This window comes from Sorex fumeus, unplaced genomic scaffold (assembly GCF_029834395.1).
Source record: "Sorex fumeus unplaced genomic scaffold, SorFum_2.1 ptg000047l, whole genome shotgun sequence".
Lineage (NCBI taxonomy): Eukaryota > Metazoa > Chordata > Mammalia > Eulipotyphla > Soricidae > Sorex > Sorex fumeus.
The window spans coordinates 34,415,744-34,431,079 of NW_026606104.1; the positions used below are offsets into that span (position 1 = coordinate 34,415,744).

Below are 15,336 nucleotides of genomic sequence, written 5' to 3' on the forward strand. Positions count from 1 at the left end.
CTGTACTTTCAATGCACGTACGCTAGCATCAGATGCATCCATCGAGGACCTGATGGTACAAGCGCGAATGATCAAGTACGACATCATTGGTCTGACCGAGACAAGAAGGCACGAATCTCACCATGCTGTTTTCGACACCGGAGAAGAATTGTTCCTCGGAACAAGCATCCATATCAATCTCCCGGTATCCCATATGGATATCTGGCATCCCAGATGGTCTTTCGAGCACCACTAAGAGTAATTCCTGAGTGCAGAACCAGGAGTAACTCCTGAGCATTGCCATGTGTGACCCAAAAAGCACATAAATAAATAATAAGAGCCCCTTATGGGGTGGTATCCCACAGTCAAGAAGGTAGGCACTAGGATGGCTGTTGTTAGTTTTATTTATTTATTTTTACCTGAGGCCACCCCAACTAGCTCAGGGTTTATTCCTGGCTCACTCTGTGTCCAGGGATCACTCCTGGCAGAGCTTGGGGAACCATACTCCATGCCAAGGATTGAACCTGTGTCTGCTGTGTGCAAGGTGAAATCCCTACCCACTCTACTAGCTCTCCAGCCTTAAAATGTAAATTTTATGTATATTTCCCTCAACAAAAAATTGTGGGGGCTCTTGGACCACATCTGGCAGTGCTCTGGGCACCGACCCGGGACAACTACATGCCAGGGGAGTATGCTACCCCGTACTACCTCTCTAGCTCCTCAATGAAAATTTTAATTTGGCCTTTATTTTGCAGTGCCAAAGTTTAAACCCAGGGCCTTACACATGCAAGGCAAGCACTCTGACTGAATGACATCCTGCCCCAACAAAAATTTTAATAGAGCAATTCTGTGGATAATAATTTTAAAAAGCATATACACAGTGAGTACAAGGAGAGACATAGGGGAAGGAGTTAATAGAAGGAGAAAGTTTGGGAAATTCAGTAAATCAGAAATTTAAGATCAGTGGCTGTGGCACTTTGTGAGTAATTGATAAATATTTGCAAAATAAACAAGACAATAACAGAGAGGGATTTTGAGAATTTAACTGTGGTTAAACATTGTGTTCCCCTTACATTCTGAGAGAAACAAAGTGAAGACTGAATTTTTTTTTTTATTTTTGTTTTGGGACCACTCCCACTAATGACAGGGCTCACTCCTGGGTCTGTGCTCCAGGATTACTCCTGGAGGGGTTTAGGGCCTGTATGAAGTTCCCAGGCCCAGGTCAGCCAAGCACAAAACAAGTACACTACCCACTGCACTACTGGCCCCTCAATTCTTTTTTTTTTCTTTTTTACTTTTTTGCTTTGCTTTTTATGGGATGGAGTGATAGCACAGCAGGCAGGGCGTTTGCCTTGCACGCAGCCAACACGGTAGGGCTGGGTTTGATTCCTCCGCCCCTCTCAGAGAGACCGGCAAGATACGGAGAGTATTGCGCCGCACAGCAAGCTACCCATGAGGTATTGGATATGCCAAACACAGTAATAAATCTCACAATGGAGACGTTACTGGGCCCGCTGGAGCAAATCGATGAACAATGGGAGGACAGTGAGTGCTACAGTGCTTTTGCTTTTGGGGTCACACCCGGCGATGCTCAAGGGTTACTCCTGGCTCTGCACTCAGGAATTACTCCCGCCAGTGCTTGGGGGACCATATGGGATGCCGGGGATCGAACTCTGATCTGCTGTCTGCAAGGCAAACACCCTACCTGCTGTGCAGTGTCAGGGATCGAACCCTGGCCTCCTGCACATGCGCGCAGCTCACTGAGTTATCTCTTGGTCTCTTCTTTGGGCTTAGAGTTTAGGGGGTACTGGTCGCCACTTCCTGTGCTACTCTTGACAACGGGTCAAAGGTACAGTACTAAAGTCTGAGAATGCGGCAAGATGTGATGCAGGGTCCAGTGCTCTGGACCAACCACAGAGCTACAACGTATAGTGCAGTATTTGGTGTGTGTATGGTGGGGGGAGGGAGTCTATGTCCCTGGGGGATTATGTAACCAGCACCTCTGTGCTCTGTGCTATCTCCCTGTCCTAAACCTTGACTCTGAATACAAAACCTTGTGGGATCTAAGCCACAAGGAGCCCTGGGCACGGGAGGATTAAGATGAGCCCGGCAGGGTAGGGGGCATCCTACTTGAATCACATAAGGGTTTGTCTAGGAGACTTTTGGCCTTAGCGGAGTCTGGCCCAGTGCGAGAAAGAACGACATTGGGGAAGAGCAGAGGAGCAAAGGCTAGAGCGAGGGGCTCCGGGGAGCCCCGTTCAGGCACCCACAGCTTTGCATCTCAGCCAGTTGCTCTCCCACCGCTCAGGAGCCCATGCGGTACAGGGGACCAGCGCAGGGACCCTGTGCGCGGTCAGCTCCTGCCCTCTGAGCTGTCTCCCAGCCTAGCAGTAGGATCTGTATTAAAGATTTCTGGGTAGCTGCTACAGGTCATTAAGCCCCAGAGAAGGAGCCGGAGCAATAGTACAGCAAGCAGGCAGGGAGTCGGCCTTGCACCTACACAGCCAAGCCGTTTGGACCCCTCAGCATCCCGTGCGGTCCCTAGAGCACCAGGAGTAAGCCCTGAGCATCGCCCCGGTGAGTGTGGCACCCCAAATAAACACATGCATAAGCAAATTTGAAAAATAAACAGAGGGGCTGGAGCAATAGCACAGCAGGTAGGGCGTTTGCCTTGCACGCGGCCGACCTGGGTTCAATTCCCAGCATCCCATATGGTCCCCCGAGCACCGCCAGGAGTGATTCCTGAATGCAAAGCCAGGAGTAACCCCTGAGCATTGCCGGGTGTGACCCAAAAAGCAAAAAAAAAAAAAAAGAAAAGAAAAGAAAAGAAAAAGAAAAATAAACAGAGCCCCAGCGGAGGAAGTTGATCCCTTCGACAAGCCGGCTCCGGGGTGGGGGTGGGGTGGGGTGTGTATGTCTCTCGTCCGCGGCCTGGCTTCAGCCCGGGCTTCCAGCAGGGGGCGCGCCCGCGCGAGGGCGCGGAGCCCCGCACCCTTGCCGCTCTAGCCTGGCGCTCAGGTCATAGAGCGGCGCCGCTTCCGGCCCCCGCGGCGGGGCAGGAGCCGGAAGTCCGGGAGCTCCGGGCCGTCGAGATGGAGGAGGGCGGCTACGAGTCGGTGCTCTGCGTCAAGCCGGAGGTGCACGTCTACCGCATCCCGCCGCGGGCCACCAACCGCGGCTACAGGTGACAGCGGGCCTGTTCCTCGCGGGCCGCCGGCCCCGACGTGGACGACACGCCCCCAACCCCCCGGCCGGCGCAGGGGCGAGGGCAGGGGCGCCCCAGCCCGGGGCAGGCGGCCCAGCCAGGCCCCGCCGCGGGGAGAGGGAGGGTCAGATCTGTCCCCTGCTCAGCCTTCACTCAGGGCCTGCACAGGGGGCTTGGGAAAGCCCCAAGCAGGAGGGGCTAGTGTCCGGCCCAGAACCGGCCGGCTCAGCCGAGACCGAGGCGCTGGACAGTTCCTGGCAGCTGCTCCTGCCCCAGCCCGGGCCCCCCTGCGGGAACGTTCTCCAAAACCCAGCACGCACTTGCTTGTCAAGGCGTCCAGGGGAGCGACGGGCAGGGAAGGCAGGCGCTCTCGTTTCTTTGCTTGTCATTGGGGGGAGGGTGTCCGGTAGCCACATCCAGCGGTGTTCGAGGTGGGCTACTCCCTCCATCTCGGTGCTGGGGCGGGGGTTCACCCCCCTCCCCCGGCTGTGCTCCAGGGAAACGCTGCATTGCTGGATGGAAGCAGGGCGGGCTTCCCCTCCCCTCCCTACCCACCCTCAGCAGTCCTTTGTTGCACCATCTCCCCAAACCCCTTGTTTACATTTTTTTTGTTACTATGCTTGTATCCTAGGTTTCATAAGATCTAGAGCACTAAAGGAAAAAAAGATCTGATTCCAGGCACCCTGGTGTATGTCTTGTCTAGTGCAGGAGCAGAGCAGGGAGTGATGGTGGCAGTGGAAGAGGACAGTGACCCAGTTGTCTGGAGAGACAGTGGTGGCCGGCACCTGGAGAGTGAGGCAGGGCTGGGGCGTCTTGTCACCCTCCCACTGTATTCACAGGGGCTTCTAGTGAGCAGACATTTTATTGAGCCCCTACTACATCCATGACATAATTGGGGGAACTTTGGGCCACACCCTGCTGCGCTCAGGGGCTTTTGCTGGCTCTGTGCTCCTGAGTGATTCCCCGGTGGTATGGGGGATTCAAACCAGAGTAAGGGGATGCAAGGCACACCCCTTATAACCCCTGTGTGTACCCTGTACTATCTCTTCTTTCCGGGGGACGGAATTTTTAGAGTTCAACTGTGCCAACAAAAGCAAAACACGTTTGCTTTCTGTCTCCGTGCTAACCCAGAGTGGCCTTCTTCCCCAGTTGCGTTCAGTAGGATGGGCTTGGGCCCTCTTGGTTCCCCAAAGAGGGACAGGGCTGGCGAATCTGGCCAAGAGGAAACTGCTTTTGTCTCTCCGTTTGCATCTCCCAGTTCTGCTTAGTTTGAATCTCAGGCTCCCCAGCCGCCGGAACAGGAACCGAAACTGCATGGGCTGATCTGGGTGCCGCACCCACAGTCAGGCTGTCCTCAGCACTTTCTCCACAATTGTCATTTGTTCAGGGACTTCCAAGGAAAGCCTCCCGGAAACACCCCCAAGTTCTTATTATTCGGGGTTGGGGGTTACTGAGCTGCCACGCAGAACTCAAATGTGAAATTCTTGCTTGGAGAGATGCTATTGCTATAGCTGTCAATTCTTCATCTTCTGGGTGACTGCTTTCCCTCTAACACATCTTTTGAGAATTCTTTGCTGGTGTTGGAACCACTCCCTGTAGGGCTACAGAGACAGCTGTGTGGTGCCAGGATCAAATCCAGAACATCTCACCTGCAGGACTGTGCTCTGCCACGGGGACCACATTGCCAGCCTGAGAATATATTTCTTTATTTTGATATTGGGGCCACAGGCAATTGTGCTCAGGGCTTACTCCTAGCTCTGCACTCAGGGATCACTCCTGACAGGCTCGGGGAAACATATGGAGTGCTGGGTGTCAGTCCTGAGTGCTGCCCGCAAGGTGCACGCATATAGCGACCTTACTCTCTATATCTGTAGTCCATTTAGGGAATTTTTTTTTTTCTGTTTTGGGTGCGATGCTGTACTATCTCTTCCTTCCGGGGGACGGAATCCAGCGATGCTTAGGGCTTACTTCTGGCTCTGTGCTCAGGGATCACTCCTGGTGGGTCTGGGGTACCACATGTGGTGCTGGGGAGCAAACCAGGTCTACCAGGTGCAAGGTAAAAGCCCTGCCAGTTGTACTCTCACTCCAGCCTATTTAGGGAAATTTTTAAAGACTCTTTCTTCGTGTGAAAATTCTGTGGTTTAGATTCCAGTGAAGTAAACCATGACATGATTCTCAGCTAACATACTGAAAGCACCACAATAGAGACACACACACACACACACACACACACACACGTTTTCTGTGACTGATCCCACCTGCAGTGGCAGAGGGAACAGCTACAATAGAGAGCCATTACCTGGCTCCATTTTTTCTTTGGGTGGGGGTGTTGGGCCACAATCCATAATGCTCAGGGGTTTTCCTCACTTTGCTCTCAGGAATTACTTCATTTTTAAAAAGTTCAGTTGTCTTTTTTCCCCCCACAGTTACAAAGATGTTGATTGCTTTATAGTCATACAGTGTTTCTTCTCTTCACCAGTGTATATTTCCCAGCACCAGTGTTTCCAGTCTCCCCCACTCTCTCTCTCCCTCCCTCCCTCCTTCTCACATTTCTTGGGGGATCATACAGGATGCCAGGAATCAAACCCGGGCCAGCTGCATGCAAGGCAAGCACCTTACCTGCTGTACTATCTCTCTGACCCCCGCTTTTAGAAAAAAAAAGTTTGTCGGTTCTAGGTTTTGGTTTTGGTTTTTAATTTTTGTTTTTGGGCCACACCTGGCGGTGCTCAGAGGTTACTCCTGGCTCTGCACCCAGGGATCACTCCTGGCGCGTTTGGGGGACCATATGGGATGCTGCTGATGGAACCCAGTGGGCTGCATGCAAAGCAAGCGCCCTCCCCACTGTACTTTTTGGCCGCCAGAGACTGACTTCTTAAACTGGCTCACAACCCTGTATGGGTTCACCTCTCTGTGGATGTCACAGAAAATTATTTTAAAATAAGTTTATGGCTTACTGCCAGTGAACCTTTGATCAGAATACCTACCTACTTTATTTACCTGGGATTGCTTAAAATTTTTCTCTTGACGAAAATGGGCTGCAGGTGAGAAAGTTGGAGCAGCCCTGGCAGGGCGACTAGAACATGCAAACCCGAGCCCTTCTTACTTCTGGGCCCTAGAGTGGGAGCCGCTGGCTTATTGGGGTTTTTTTGTTCCCATAGGGCTGCAGAGTGGCAGCTGGACCAACCATCATGGAGTGGCCGGCTGCGGATCACTGCGAAGGGGCAGGTGGCCTTCATCAAACTAGAAGACAGGACCTCAGGTAAAGCCAAGGGAAGCCTGTGCAGGGCCCCATTTCTGAAGGGAAACGTGTCCCAAGGGCCCTTGATGCCACCTGAGCTGTAGACACCACTGTCCCTGGTGTAAAGGGAACATTTCCTGTCAGACACCGGTTCCTTTTGGGGGGGTCCTGAAGAAAATGCTAGTTCGGAGGCCAAGGAGAGGGGCGGTCCAGGTTAATCCCAGAGCTTTCTCCTGGGAAGATGAGCTGGGTGAAGACTCACAGCCTCTGTTGTGGGGCTCTTCCTCAGGAGTTTGTTTATCGTCTAAGCGCAACTTCCCAGAGCCGACCACACCCACTAACTGCCAGGGCTGGAAACCAGCCTGCTCAGCAGTTTCTGTGGTGAGAGACAAGCCCTGCCGGTTCAGGGGGCGGTATCAGCTGGCAAGGGTCACTTGGGGAGCTCTCCAGAAGGCCTGTGCCATCCGTGCTGCCTCTGGGTGGTCTGTGGCGGGAAGCACGGCCCAACACAGCCCAACCCCAGCCCACCGAGCAGAGAGCCAGCATGGGCCTGGCTCGGCCAGGAGCCTCGGCCTCCAGTTTCTTTCTCCGTTCAGATCAGAGACTTGCTGGGTGAATTGGCATTGAGTGCAGACATTCCCGGGCAGAACTGCCTGCCTCTCCTCAACACAGTGCCGCCAGCTTGACTGTGGGTCCGTGGGCCAGCCACGTGACCTCTGGCATTGTGGCCTCCGTTTTGATGAAGTGGAGTTCAGGCCAGAGCAGGAATTGAGGATTCTGAATAGGCAGCAGCTGTGGCTTGGCCAGAGCTGAGATTTGCTGGATTTCCCCTGCTGCTGTCATGAGGGAAAGGTCACACCTGTTTCCTGGGGCCTTGGGAATCGTGACCTTTGCATATGACCGAGCCTCGTTTGCAGGGTCCCCCCTGGAGACCTCTTGTTATTCAAAGGGGCCAGGGTTGAAGTTACTTACCTCACCCATAGCCAACCTGGGTTTGATCCCCTGCACCCCATATGGTGTGGTCTCCTCGCCATCTCCCACCCCAGCAATTGCCGGGGGTGATCTCTGAGGACAGAGCCAGGAGTAAGCTGTCAGCAGCACCAGTCTCCCAAAAGAAAAAGAATGAGCCAGACATTTTATTTTGTTCCATATAATCCGTTTGGCAGTTTGAAATATGAACTGTGTGGGGGATGAGATCTGTAAGCTGGCACTCCTGCCTGTACCTTTCCGTGGGTCCAGAGTGGACCCAGTCTGGGTTCCAGAGGACAGTTGGCCTGCCCGCGTCACAGGAGCTAGGGCCTGCAGGAACAGGGTGACCTCGGAGGGGACGCCGCAGGCTCACCTTGGGGTGTGCTTTCAGGGGAGCTCTTTGCCCAGGCCCCAGTGGACCAGTTTCCTGGCACAGCCGTGGAGAGCGTGACAGACTCCAGCAGGTACTTCGTGATCCGCATCGAAGATGGAAATGGTAGGCACGGGCCGAGGTGCGTGATCCCCCTGAGAGAGGGGCTGTCTGCCTCAAGAGTGGCCCTGACCATGTGCTGTCCCCAGGGCGACGGGCATTCATTGGAATCGGCTTCGGGGACCGAGGAGATGCCTTTGACTTCAATGTTGCGTTGCAGGACCATTTCAAGTGAGTGGCGCCCGGCGCTTTCTCCTCTCTCTCTGGCCAGATTGCTGTCCTCATCAGACACCCAGGTGGTTGGGTGTGATTTTTCGGCTGGCAGAGCCTCAGGAAAACCTGGGGCTCCTTGGGAGCAGGTCCTCTCATTAGCTTCCTTCGGGGGGTTGGGGGGAGTGTGTGTGTGTGGGTGTGTGGGTGTGTGTGGGTGTGTGTGTGTCCTCTCACTAGCTGTCTTCAGAGGGTGTGTGTGTGCGTGTGTACATGAGTGCCTTATCTCAGTCTCGGGCCAAGTTCTGGGAGAAGAGGGCCAGGCCCTCTTGTTTCCTGGAAACGAGTGGGCCCTTTGCATAGACAAGTGCCTTCTTTGAGTTTCCCTCGAATTCTGTAAGAGGTATAGAACTGTCATTCCCTTAGGCTGGTAAAGTAATGTCATTCTGTGAGGCATGAATTCAGGCCACACTGCCACACCTGTTCTCTTTGTTCTTGCTCTTGGGGACTGGCAGGGGGCCTGACGTGGGGGTGGGGTGCTGAGTCTGTGATTCACCCCCCTCTTTCTCTTCTCTCCTCAGGTGGGTAAAACAGCAGTGTGAATTTGAAAAACAGGCTCAGAACCCAGACCAGATCCCCAAGTTGGACCTGGGCTTCAAAGAGGGCCAGACCATCAAGCTGAACATTGCGGTGAGTGCCCTGCATGAGTGTCCCCTGAGGCCCATCGCTCCTCCCACAGAGCACCAACACTTCCCCATCTGCTGCCAGGAAGCCGAGTTGAGGGAGAAAAACGTGATGAGAGAAGAGCTTGTCCAATCTAGAGCTGCCCTCAGTGCAGCCCAGAGATAGGGGCCCAGGAAGGCATCCTGGGAGCAGCAAGCGATGAGGAGGGGCTCTGAGGTGACTCATGCCGAGGGGATAGTGTCTTCAGAGCCTTGTCCCGGGTGGAGAACGGGGGTCAGCATGCTTGTCCCCAGTAGTGTCTTGGCCTGGGGCCTGGAGTGAGCGCCCTGTGGGAGTTGGGGCCCGCTCCATGCTGGTGCTGCTGGGGGGTCCTTGTCCTGAGCAGCCCTGCAGACTGCAGACCTGGCACCCCTTCAGCTCCTCCTGAGAGTCAGGAAAGGTGGGGCTGGGTTGGGTTGCCAACATTTGGCCTTTACCTGCCTACAAAGGTGGAGATGGAGTGACTTGGGGGAAACCAACAACCTCATGGACTTTTTTGTCGGAAGCAACTTGTAATGCTTAAATAATGCTCTTTCTCTTTACTTCTGTCTCTCCTCTGTTCTGCTTCATGCTGGTGATGATTTGGGACCCTTGAAGTTGGCCGGCTGGCCCTTAAGAGGAAATGCAGGTCCTACCCAGTGGACTGGTTGGGCTGTGATTCTTTCTCTTGCTTGGAAGGACTAACATTTAATGATCATCGGCTGTGTGCCAGGTAGTGTTGGTTTTTCTGTTTTGTTTTTCAGGCATTTTCTCCTAGAAATCAAAGAGTCGCCCTTTTTGTAGCAAGATGGACACTCAGAGCTCAGGACCTTACGCGGCCGCACTCACACTGCGGTCTGGTTCCCGGTTCACTACTTGTGATTGAGCTGCTGTCCTCCTCATGTGCAGGGCACACATCTGCTCCGGTTTTATTACTCATGCTAGTTTCTGGCTCTGATTCGGTGCCCAAGGGTTTGGCCACTTTCTTAGGTTTTGTTTTTCCAGGGGTTGGGGTCGAACATGGCCTCACACCTGCAAGACAAATCTGATCTACAAACAGGCCAGCTTGAGTTTGTTTGCCTTTTAGATTTTTTCACTGAAGTGTACATATGCATATACAAAAGTGCATGTTTTATAAGTGTAGGGCTCAGTGAAGTTTTTTTTTTTTTTTTTGTGGGGAGACCACACCCAGCAGTGCTCAGGGTTTACTCCTGGTTTTGTGCCAGGTGGTGCTTGGGGCCCCTCTCTGGTGCCAGGAAGCCAACTAGCGTTGGCCACTTGCATGGCAAGCACCTTCATGCTAGGACTGCCTCATCTGCCCTTGTGATTTTTTTTTTTTTGGTGACATAAAACAGTTTCTATTAAAAACAATTAGATGTGAGGGGAGAGAAAGGGAGAAGTACATGTTTGAGAGAGAACATGGGCTTCTCCAGAATGGAAATTAGTAAACAGAGGTAAGCAAGTAAGATGCGTATTTAAGGGAGAAATTGGACTCAAAGAGCAAGGCCCTCAGTGAATTGTTAAGAGCCAAATGGTGTCTACACACAGCGTCTCCCAGATCCAGAAGCAGATCATTTGTGCTCAAAGGCCCTCTCCTCTTTCCTTCCACTAAGCACTGCTTCTGGTAACAGCTCTCCTGACGCTGAAGCTCTGGGCTTTGCTCTTGACTTTCATCAGGGATCGTAAGCTTTCTCTTCCTTTGCTAGCGTAGGGTTGGTGAGAGCCTGCGGGCTGCTGCAGATGGTGTGTTCGTTCTCATTGTTGGGAGAGTGTGGCCAATCCCCTTCCTGTTGAGCAGTGAGCACTGCACTGTGGGCCTCTTACAAGTAGTGTTGCTGTGACGGGCCAGCTGTGTGTCTTAGCACAGCCTGTGTTTCTGCTGGGGATCTAGATGTCCGGGGTGGAACCTCACCATCAGAGTTCACGTGTCCAGCTTCATAGATTTCTTTTGACTGGTTCTCAAAGGTCCCCAGTGGCCAACGTGTCTGCTGGTTGCTCCACGCCCTGCTCAGTACTTAGTAGCCTCTGATCCTGCCATTCCGGTGCCCGGAGCTTTGCTTTGTGTTTCCCTGCTGAGCCGTGAACCCGGGCAATCGGATTGCCACGAAACGCGCTTGTGCTCGCTGTCAAGGGAGATGATTGAGCAGCGCCCAAGGGTGAATGGCCTCGGACCAGGTTTTGGTTACAGACGTCTGGGCCCTGAGGACGTGGCCCTGTTCAGAGGATTTTCTGCTGGCCGGGGACTCCTGCGGAACTGACACCCTTGCATTCCTCTCCTTTAGAACATGAAGAAGAAGGAAGGAACAGGGACCCCGCGAGCCCGGCCTGCGAGCACCGGGGGACTAAGCCTGCTCCCGCCTCCCCCTGGGGCGAAGGCCTCCACTCCGGCCCCTCTCCCCGGGGAGCACGTGACCGTGGAAGGGTCACTCATCCCGCCGGCAGTGGCTCCTGGCTCAGGTGAGTGCTGGCTGTCCCTGCCGCTAGTCTACCCTGTGGCCCGTGGGTACAGCTGCCGTCCTCTGGCTCTCCCTCCCTCACACGCGCCCATCTGCCCCTTAGTCCCTGGACATGATGACCAAAGGTGAGCACCACACAGAGACCTCTCACACAGACGCACAGCTTCCTCTGAGCCCCTGATGCTCACTACTCGCCCTCGGGAGGGTCTGTCTTCCTCTGTGCACAGGACCCATGCAATCATCAGCAGATGGGATCCTACTTCTGGGGAGCTAGTCAGTGGGTACTGAGCTAGTGGGGGATACAGACGGGCTCCTGTCTAGTAGGAGAGAGTGTCACAGTCATAACCACTAAACACATGGAGACCACTGGCATAATCTGGGAAGGCTTCATGGTAGAGGTGTCACAGCGTTGGGCCTTGAAGGAAGGAGAATGGGGCAGGGGACACATTGCCTTCCAGACAAAAGAAGGGCATGAGTAAGGCACTGTGGGAGATGGAGGCAGTTTGGGATCTACTGGGGGAGTGGTGAGAAGTAGACTGGGAGCATGCCCCTCAGGGAGACCGGGGTGGGTGGGGGCGGTGGGGTCCTGGGGTGCACACTGGCCCCTTTCCCAGGCAGCTGCGCTGGTGCTGTTCCATGTATGAGGGTGTCTGTGGAGACCCTGCCAATCTAGGAGTGTCTTTCTTTGTTTTCTTTTTGGGTCACACCTGGCAATGCACAGGGGTTACTCCTGGCTCTAGACTCAGGAATTACTCCTGGTGGTGCTCCCATGACCATATGGGATGCTGGGAATTGGACCCAGGTCGGCCGCATGCAAGGCAAACGCCCTACCCACTGTACTACCGTCCCAGCCTTCCAGGAGTGTCTTGTGCAAGCCTCGAACAGTCTCTCAGCCTCCCCTCCTGGCTTTATGGGCCAGTCGGAAGCTGATATGGCACCCCCAGCACACAGTTGTCCCAGGCCCTCACTCACCAGGCACTTTGGGGCAGGGTCAGCAGGAAGCTGCTGCTTTTCCCCCCCTGAAGCCTGAACATTGGGAACTTTGAACCCCTGTGTGGAGGACCCATCCCCCATCCTAGTAGTGTGGCCAGGGTAGCCGACAGCTGACCACTCTTGAGATCAGGAGTCTTATTTTGGGGGGTGAGGGACGCTGGGTTGAGTTACACCTGGCTGTGCTCTGAGCTCACAGTAGCTTGTTGGGAAGGACGGGGCAGGCCTGTGGCAGCACTGACGAAAGTGCCACAGAAACCGGTCTCACTGCCTCCTGGTTTGCTCTCAGTGAAGAGGCAGAAGAGGTACCTGGGGCTGGTGTGTGTGACGCTACATGTTTCCTTGTACACAGCCAACATGGGTTCTATACCTGGTGTCCCATATGGTCCCCTGTGCCTGCCAGGAGTGATCCCTGAGCACAGAGCCAAGAGTAAGCTGTAAGCATTGCCAGGTGTGGCTCCAAAAAAAAAAAAAAAGCCAAACACAAAGCAAAAGTACCCGCTTTCGGTGGGCTCCCTCCAGGTCCAGTCACTTTGACTCCTCAAACTCCGAGCATGCCTGGCTTCTAATTTTCTGAGTCTAGCCCAGTCACTTTGAAGCGGGCTTTTCACCTTGGTTTAGGGGTAGACGTTCTCCATTCCCAAAGCCGGGGCTGGTGAGTAAATGGAAAGCAGAGTTCCAGCACAAGTAGTTGAAGACAAGGTCGGCTTGGGGGGTGCAGAGAGATGTGGGGCTCCCCTCTGTGTGTGTGGCTTTGCCCTTCTCCAGGGTGTAAGAAGACGGCAGACACGTGGCTGCTCGTTGGTGGTGGCTGCTCAGAAGCCCATCTCTGTGTCTCACTCAGCCTCTAGAATCGGGAGACCCATCCCAAGGCCACTGGGACCATCAGACAGAGGTCCCTGACTCTTTGTCCTTTCCCTCTCTGGCCAACTCAGGGTCGTCAGCAGGAAGTGCTACTGTTTCCTGGCCTCAGCCCAAGCCTACGGCGACGACTCCCACTGCAGACATCTGGGGTGACTTCACCAGATCCACCGGGTGAGGAGAGGGGCCGCGGGGCCGGGACTGTTTCCCTAAAAACCCTGAGCCAGTGCGGGTGGCCAAGCAGCAGCTCGGTGTGGACCTTGCTAGGACAGAGCCCCGATGTCTGCATTTGGTGCCACTCTCCACAGCTCCGTGTCCTGAGCCGGCTGTGGCAGTCTTTCCAGTCTTTCCCTCACCCACACCCTAGGGCCTCCATCTTCTCCCATCTCCCCAGAGACCCCAGAACTCCGGACTGAGAGAGAACGGGGGTTCTAGCCGTGGCCCAGCCTTCAGACGCATCTGCGCTTGGCTTCCCTCCTCCAGCTCCGGAATGTTCCTCGCCTTTCCCTGGCCACTGCCTCTTGCCCTCTTGTTACAGGGACAAGCAGTAGGACAGGAATGAGGACACCTTCTAAAGGAGAGCAAAGCGTTGCCACGGTGTGGGTCATCTGGCCTCAGCTCTGCACTTGTGGCTACAAATGGGCGTGGCCCAGTTACAGGAAAACTGAATAAAACCAGGCCGAACTTTGGGTCCGTGTGGGCTGTAGTTTGCATTTTCAAGCCTCTGAATCTCTGACTTCTTCCCCCCATCTTTCCCTTTACAGACCCGCTTCCAACCAGACCCAGCCAGGCACAGGCTGGGTGCAGTTTTGACTGGGCTCAGCTCTCTTTTCCCTCGTTCGGTTTCTGGAGAGGCCTGAGGAAGGAAGGAGGAACACACGCCCCGGCCAGCCTGTTTGGAGCCTGATTCCTTGCCTGACTCTCGACCCATGGGGCCCGTGAGACCATAAATCGGCACCATGTCACTCTTTCCCGTGGGATCCCAGTGTGTCCTCTGAGGGCAAAATGAAGCTCCGCAAGCATCCCTGGCCCCGTCTATCCTCGGGACACGAGAGAGGTCCTGAGACTGCCGCTTCCGCCACGATGACCCGGTTAAACGCCCAGCCCGGAGAGGGCCTGCAGGCTTCCCCGGCACGACCCGGCTCATGTGCTCCCTGTCCAGGAGGGGCTTTCTGCACTCCCTTTGGCGGTTCCACTGTCCCCGGCGCCCGAGGAGAGGTTCCTTTCTGATTCCTGGCACATTGATAGGCTGTAGCCTGAGCCGAAAAGCAGGAAGGAACTATGGAGTATCGGCCCACTTTTAAGAACTCTTCCTTGTTTTGCTAACATACTGATCTGCACTCACTTGTCTTTGCAAAAGGAACTGCGCGCCGCTTGCCCCACAGGGCACTCTGAAAGCACCCGCAGGCGGGAGCAGGAAGCTCCCGGGGCAGTGCTCAGCTCGGCCAAATGGCCTGGTTTCCGTTTCCCAGGCCAGGTGTGCATTGAAGGACCTAGACAGCTCTGTAGCCAGGTGGAAATGCTTGGACAGGAAAAGCCTTTTCCAGTGGGGGGATGGGAGGCCCTTCCTGTCCCCTGGTGGCTCTCTGGGCTCTCAGCAGTTTCCGGTGGCCTTAATTGTCTCCTTGGTGGCTCCTGAAGTGCCTTGTCTGAAGACAACCTCTTTGTTTCTGCTTCTGGGACTGTATCCGCCAGACAGAAGGAACCCAGAACAAACCAGAAGTCCGAGGTTGTCTGCATTACTGGTTTATTAGAAATTTTATCTGAGCACATCTCTGAATTTGCTTTTATTGACTTATTTTACCTCTTAGTTGTAAGATTTCTTTTCTGAAAGAATAAGACAACTGAAGAAACGAGTTGAACCGTTTCGTGGGACCAGATTTCTGATTTAAAAATAAATGTTTTTACTTCTGTTGAGTAACAGAACATGAGTGAGTATCCTGTTGAGTTTCAGCATGTTTTTAGATGCTCAAACCTCCAAGATGTCAGAGCTGCCCTTCGTGCCTCTGGAAGAGCACAGGCTTTGTCATTCTGGGGCAGCCCTGAAAGTCACTCCCATCATTCATTTGCTTAAGGACCCTGCAGTGAAAAGGCTGTGCTAAGTGCCTGACCCCCTCTGACCCAGAGGGGCTCCTGCCTCTAACTAAACTCTCTGCCAAAGTTTCTCCCTAAATGCTTGGGACAGAGAGATGCTACAGGACTAAGGCACTTACCTTGCCATGTCACCAATCCCAGTCCTGTCCCCAGCACTGTCAGGAGTTACTCCTGAGATCAGCAGAGAATGAAAAGGGCCTCA

At 54.2% G+C, this 15,336-nt stretch overlaps 1 protein-coding gene across 1 annotated transcript; it reads left to right on the top strand.

The window, feature by feature from the left end:
• The first annotated feature begins 3,046 nt into the window (after positions 1-3,046).
• On the top strand, positions 3,047-14,958 carry NECAP2 (NECAP endocytosis associated 2). The gene is made up of 8 exons (XM_056123155.1): positions 3,047-3,163; positions 6,343-6,443; positions 7,783-7,887; positions 7,971-8,052; positions 8,613-8,721; positions 11,016-11,190; positions 13,115-13,214; positions 13,805-14,958. Exons 1-8 carry the CDS (start codon positions 3,072-3,074, stop codon positions 13,851-13,853), a joined length of 813 nt encoding a protein of 270 aa, XP_055979130.1. The 5' UTR covers positions 3,047-3,071; the 3' UTR covers positions 13,854-14,958.
• The last annotated feature ends 378 nt before the right edge of the window (positions 14,959-15,336 follow it).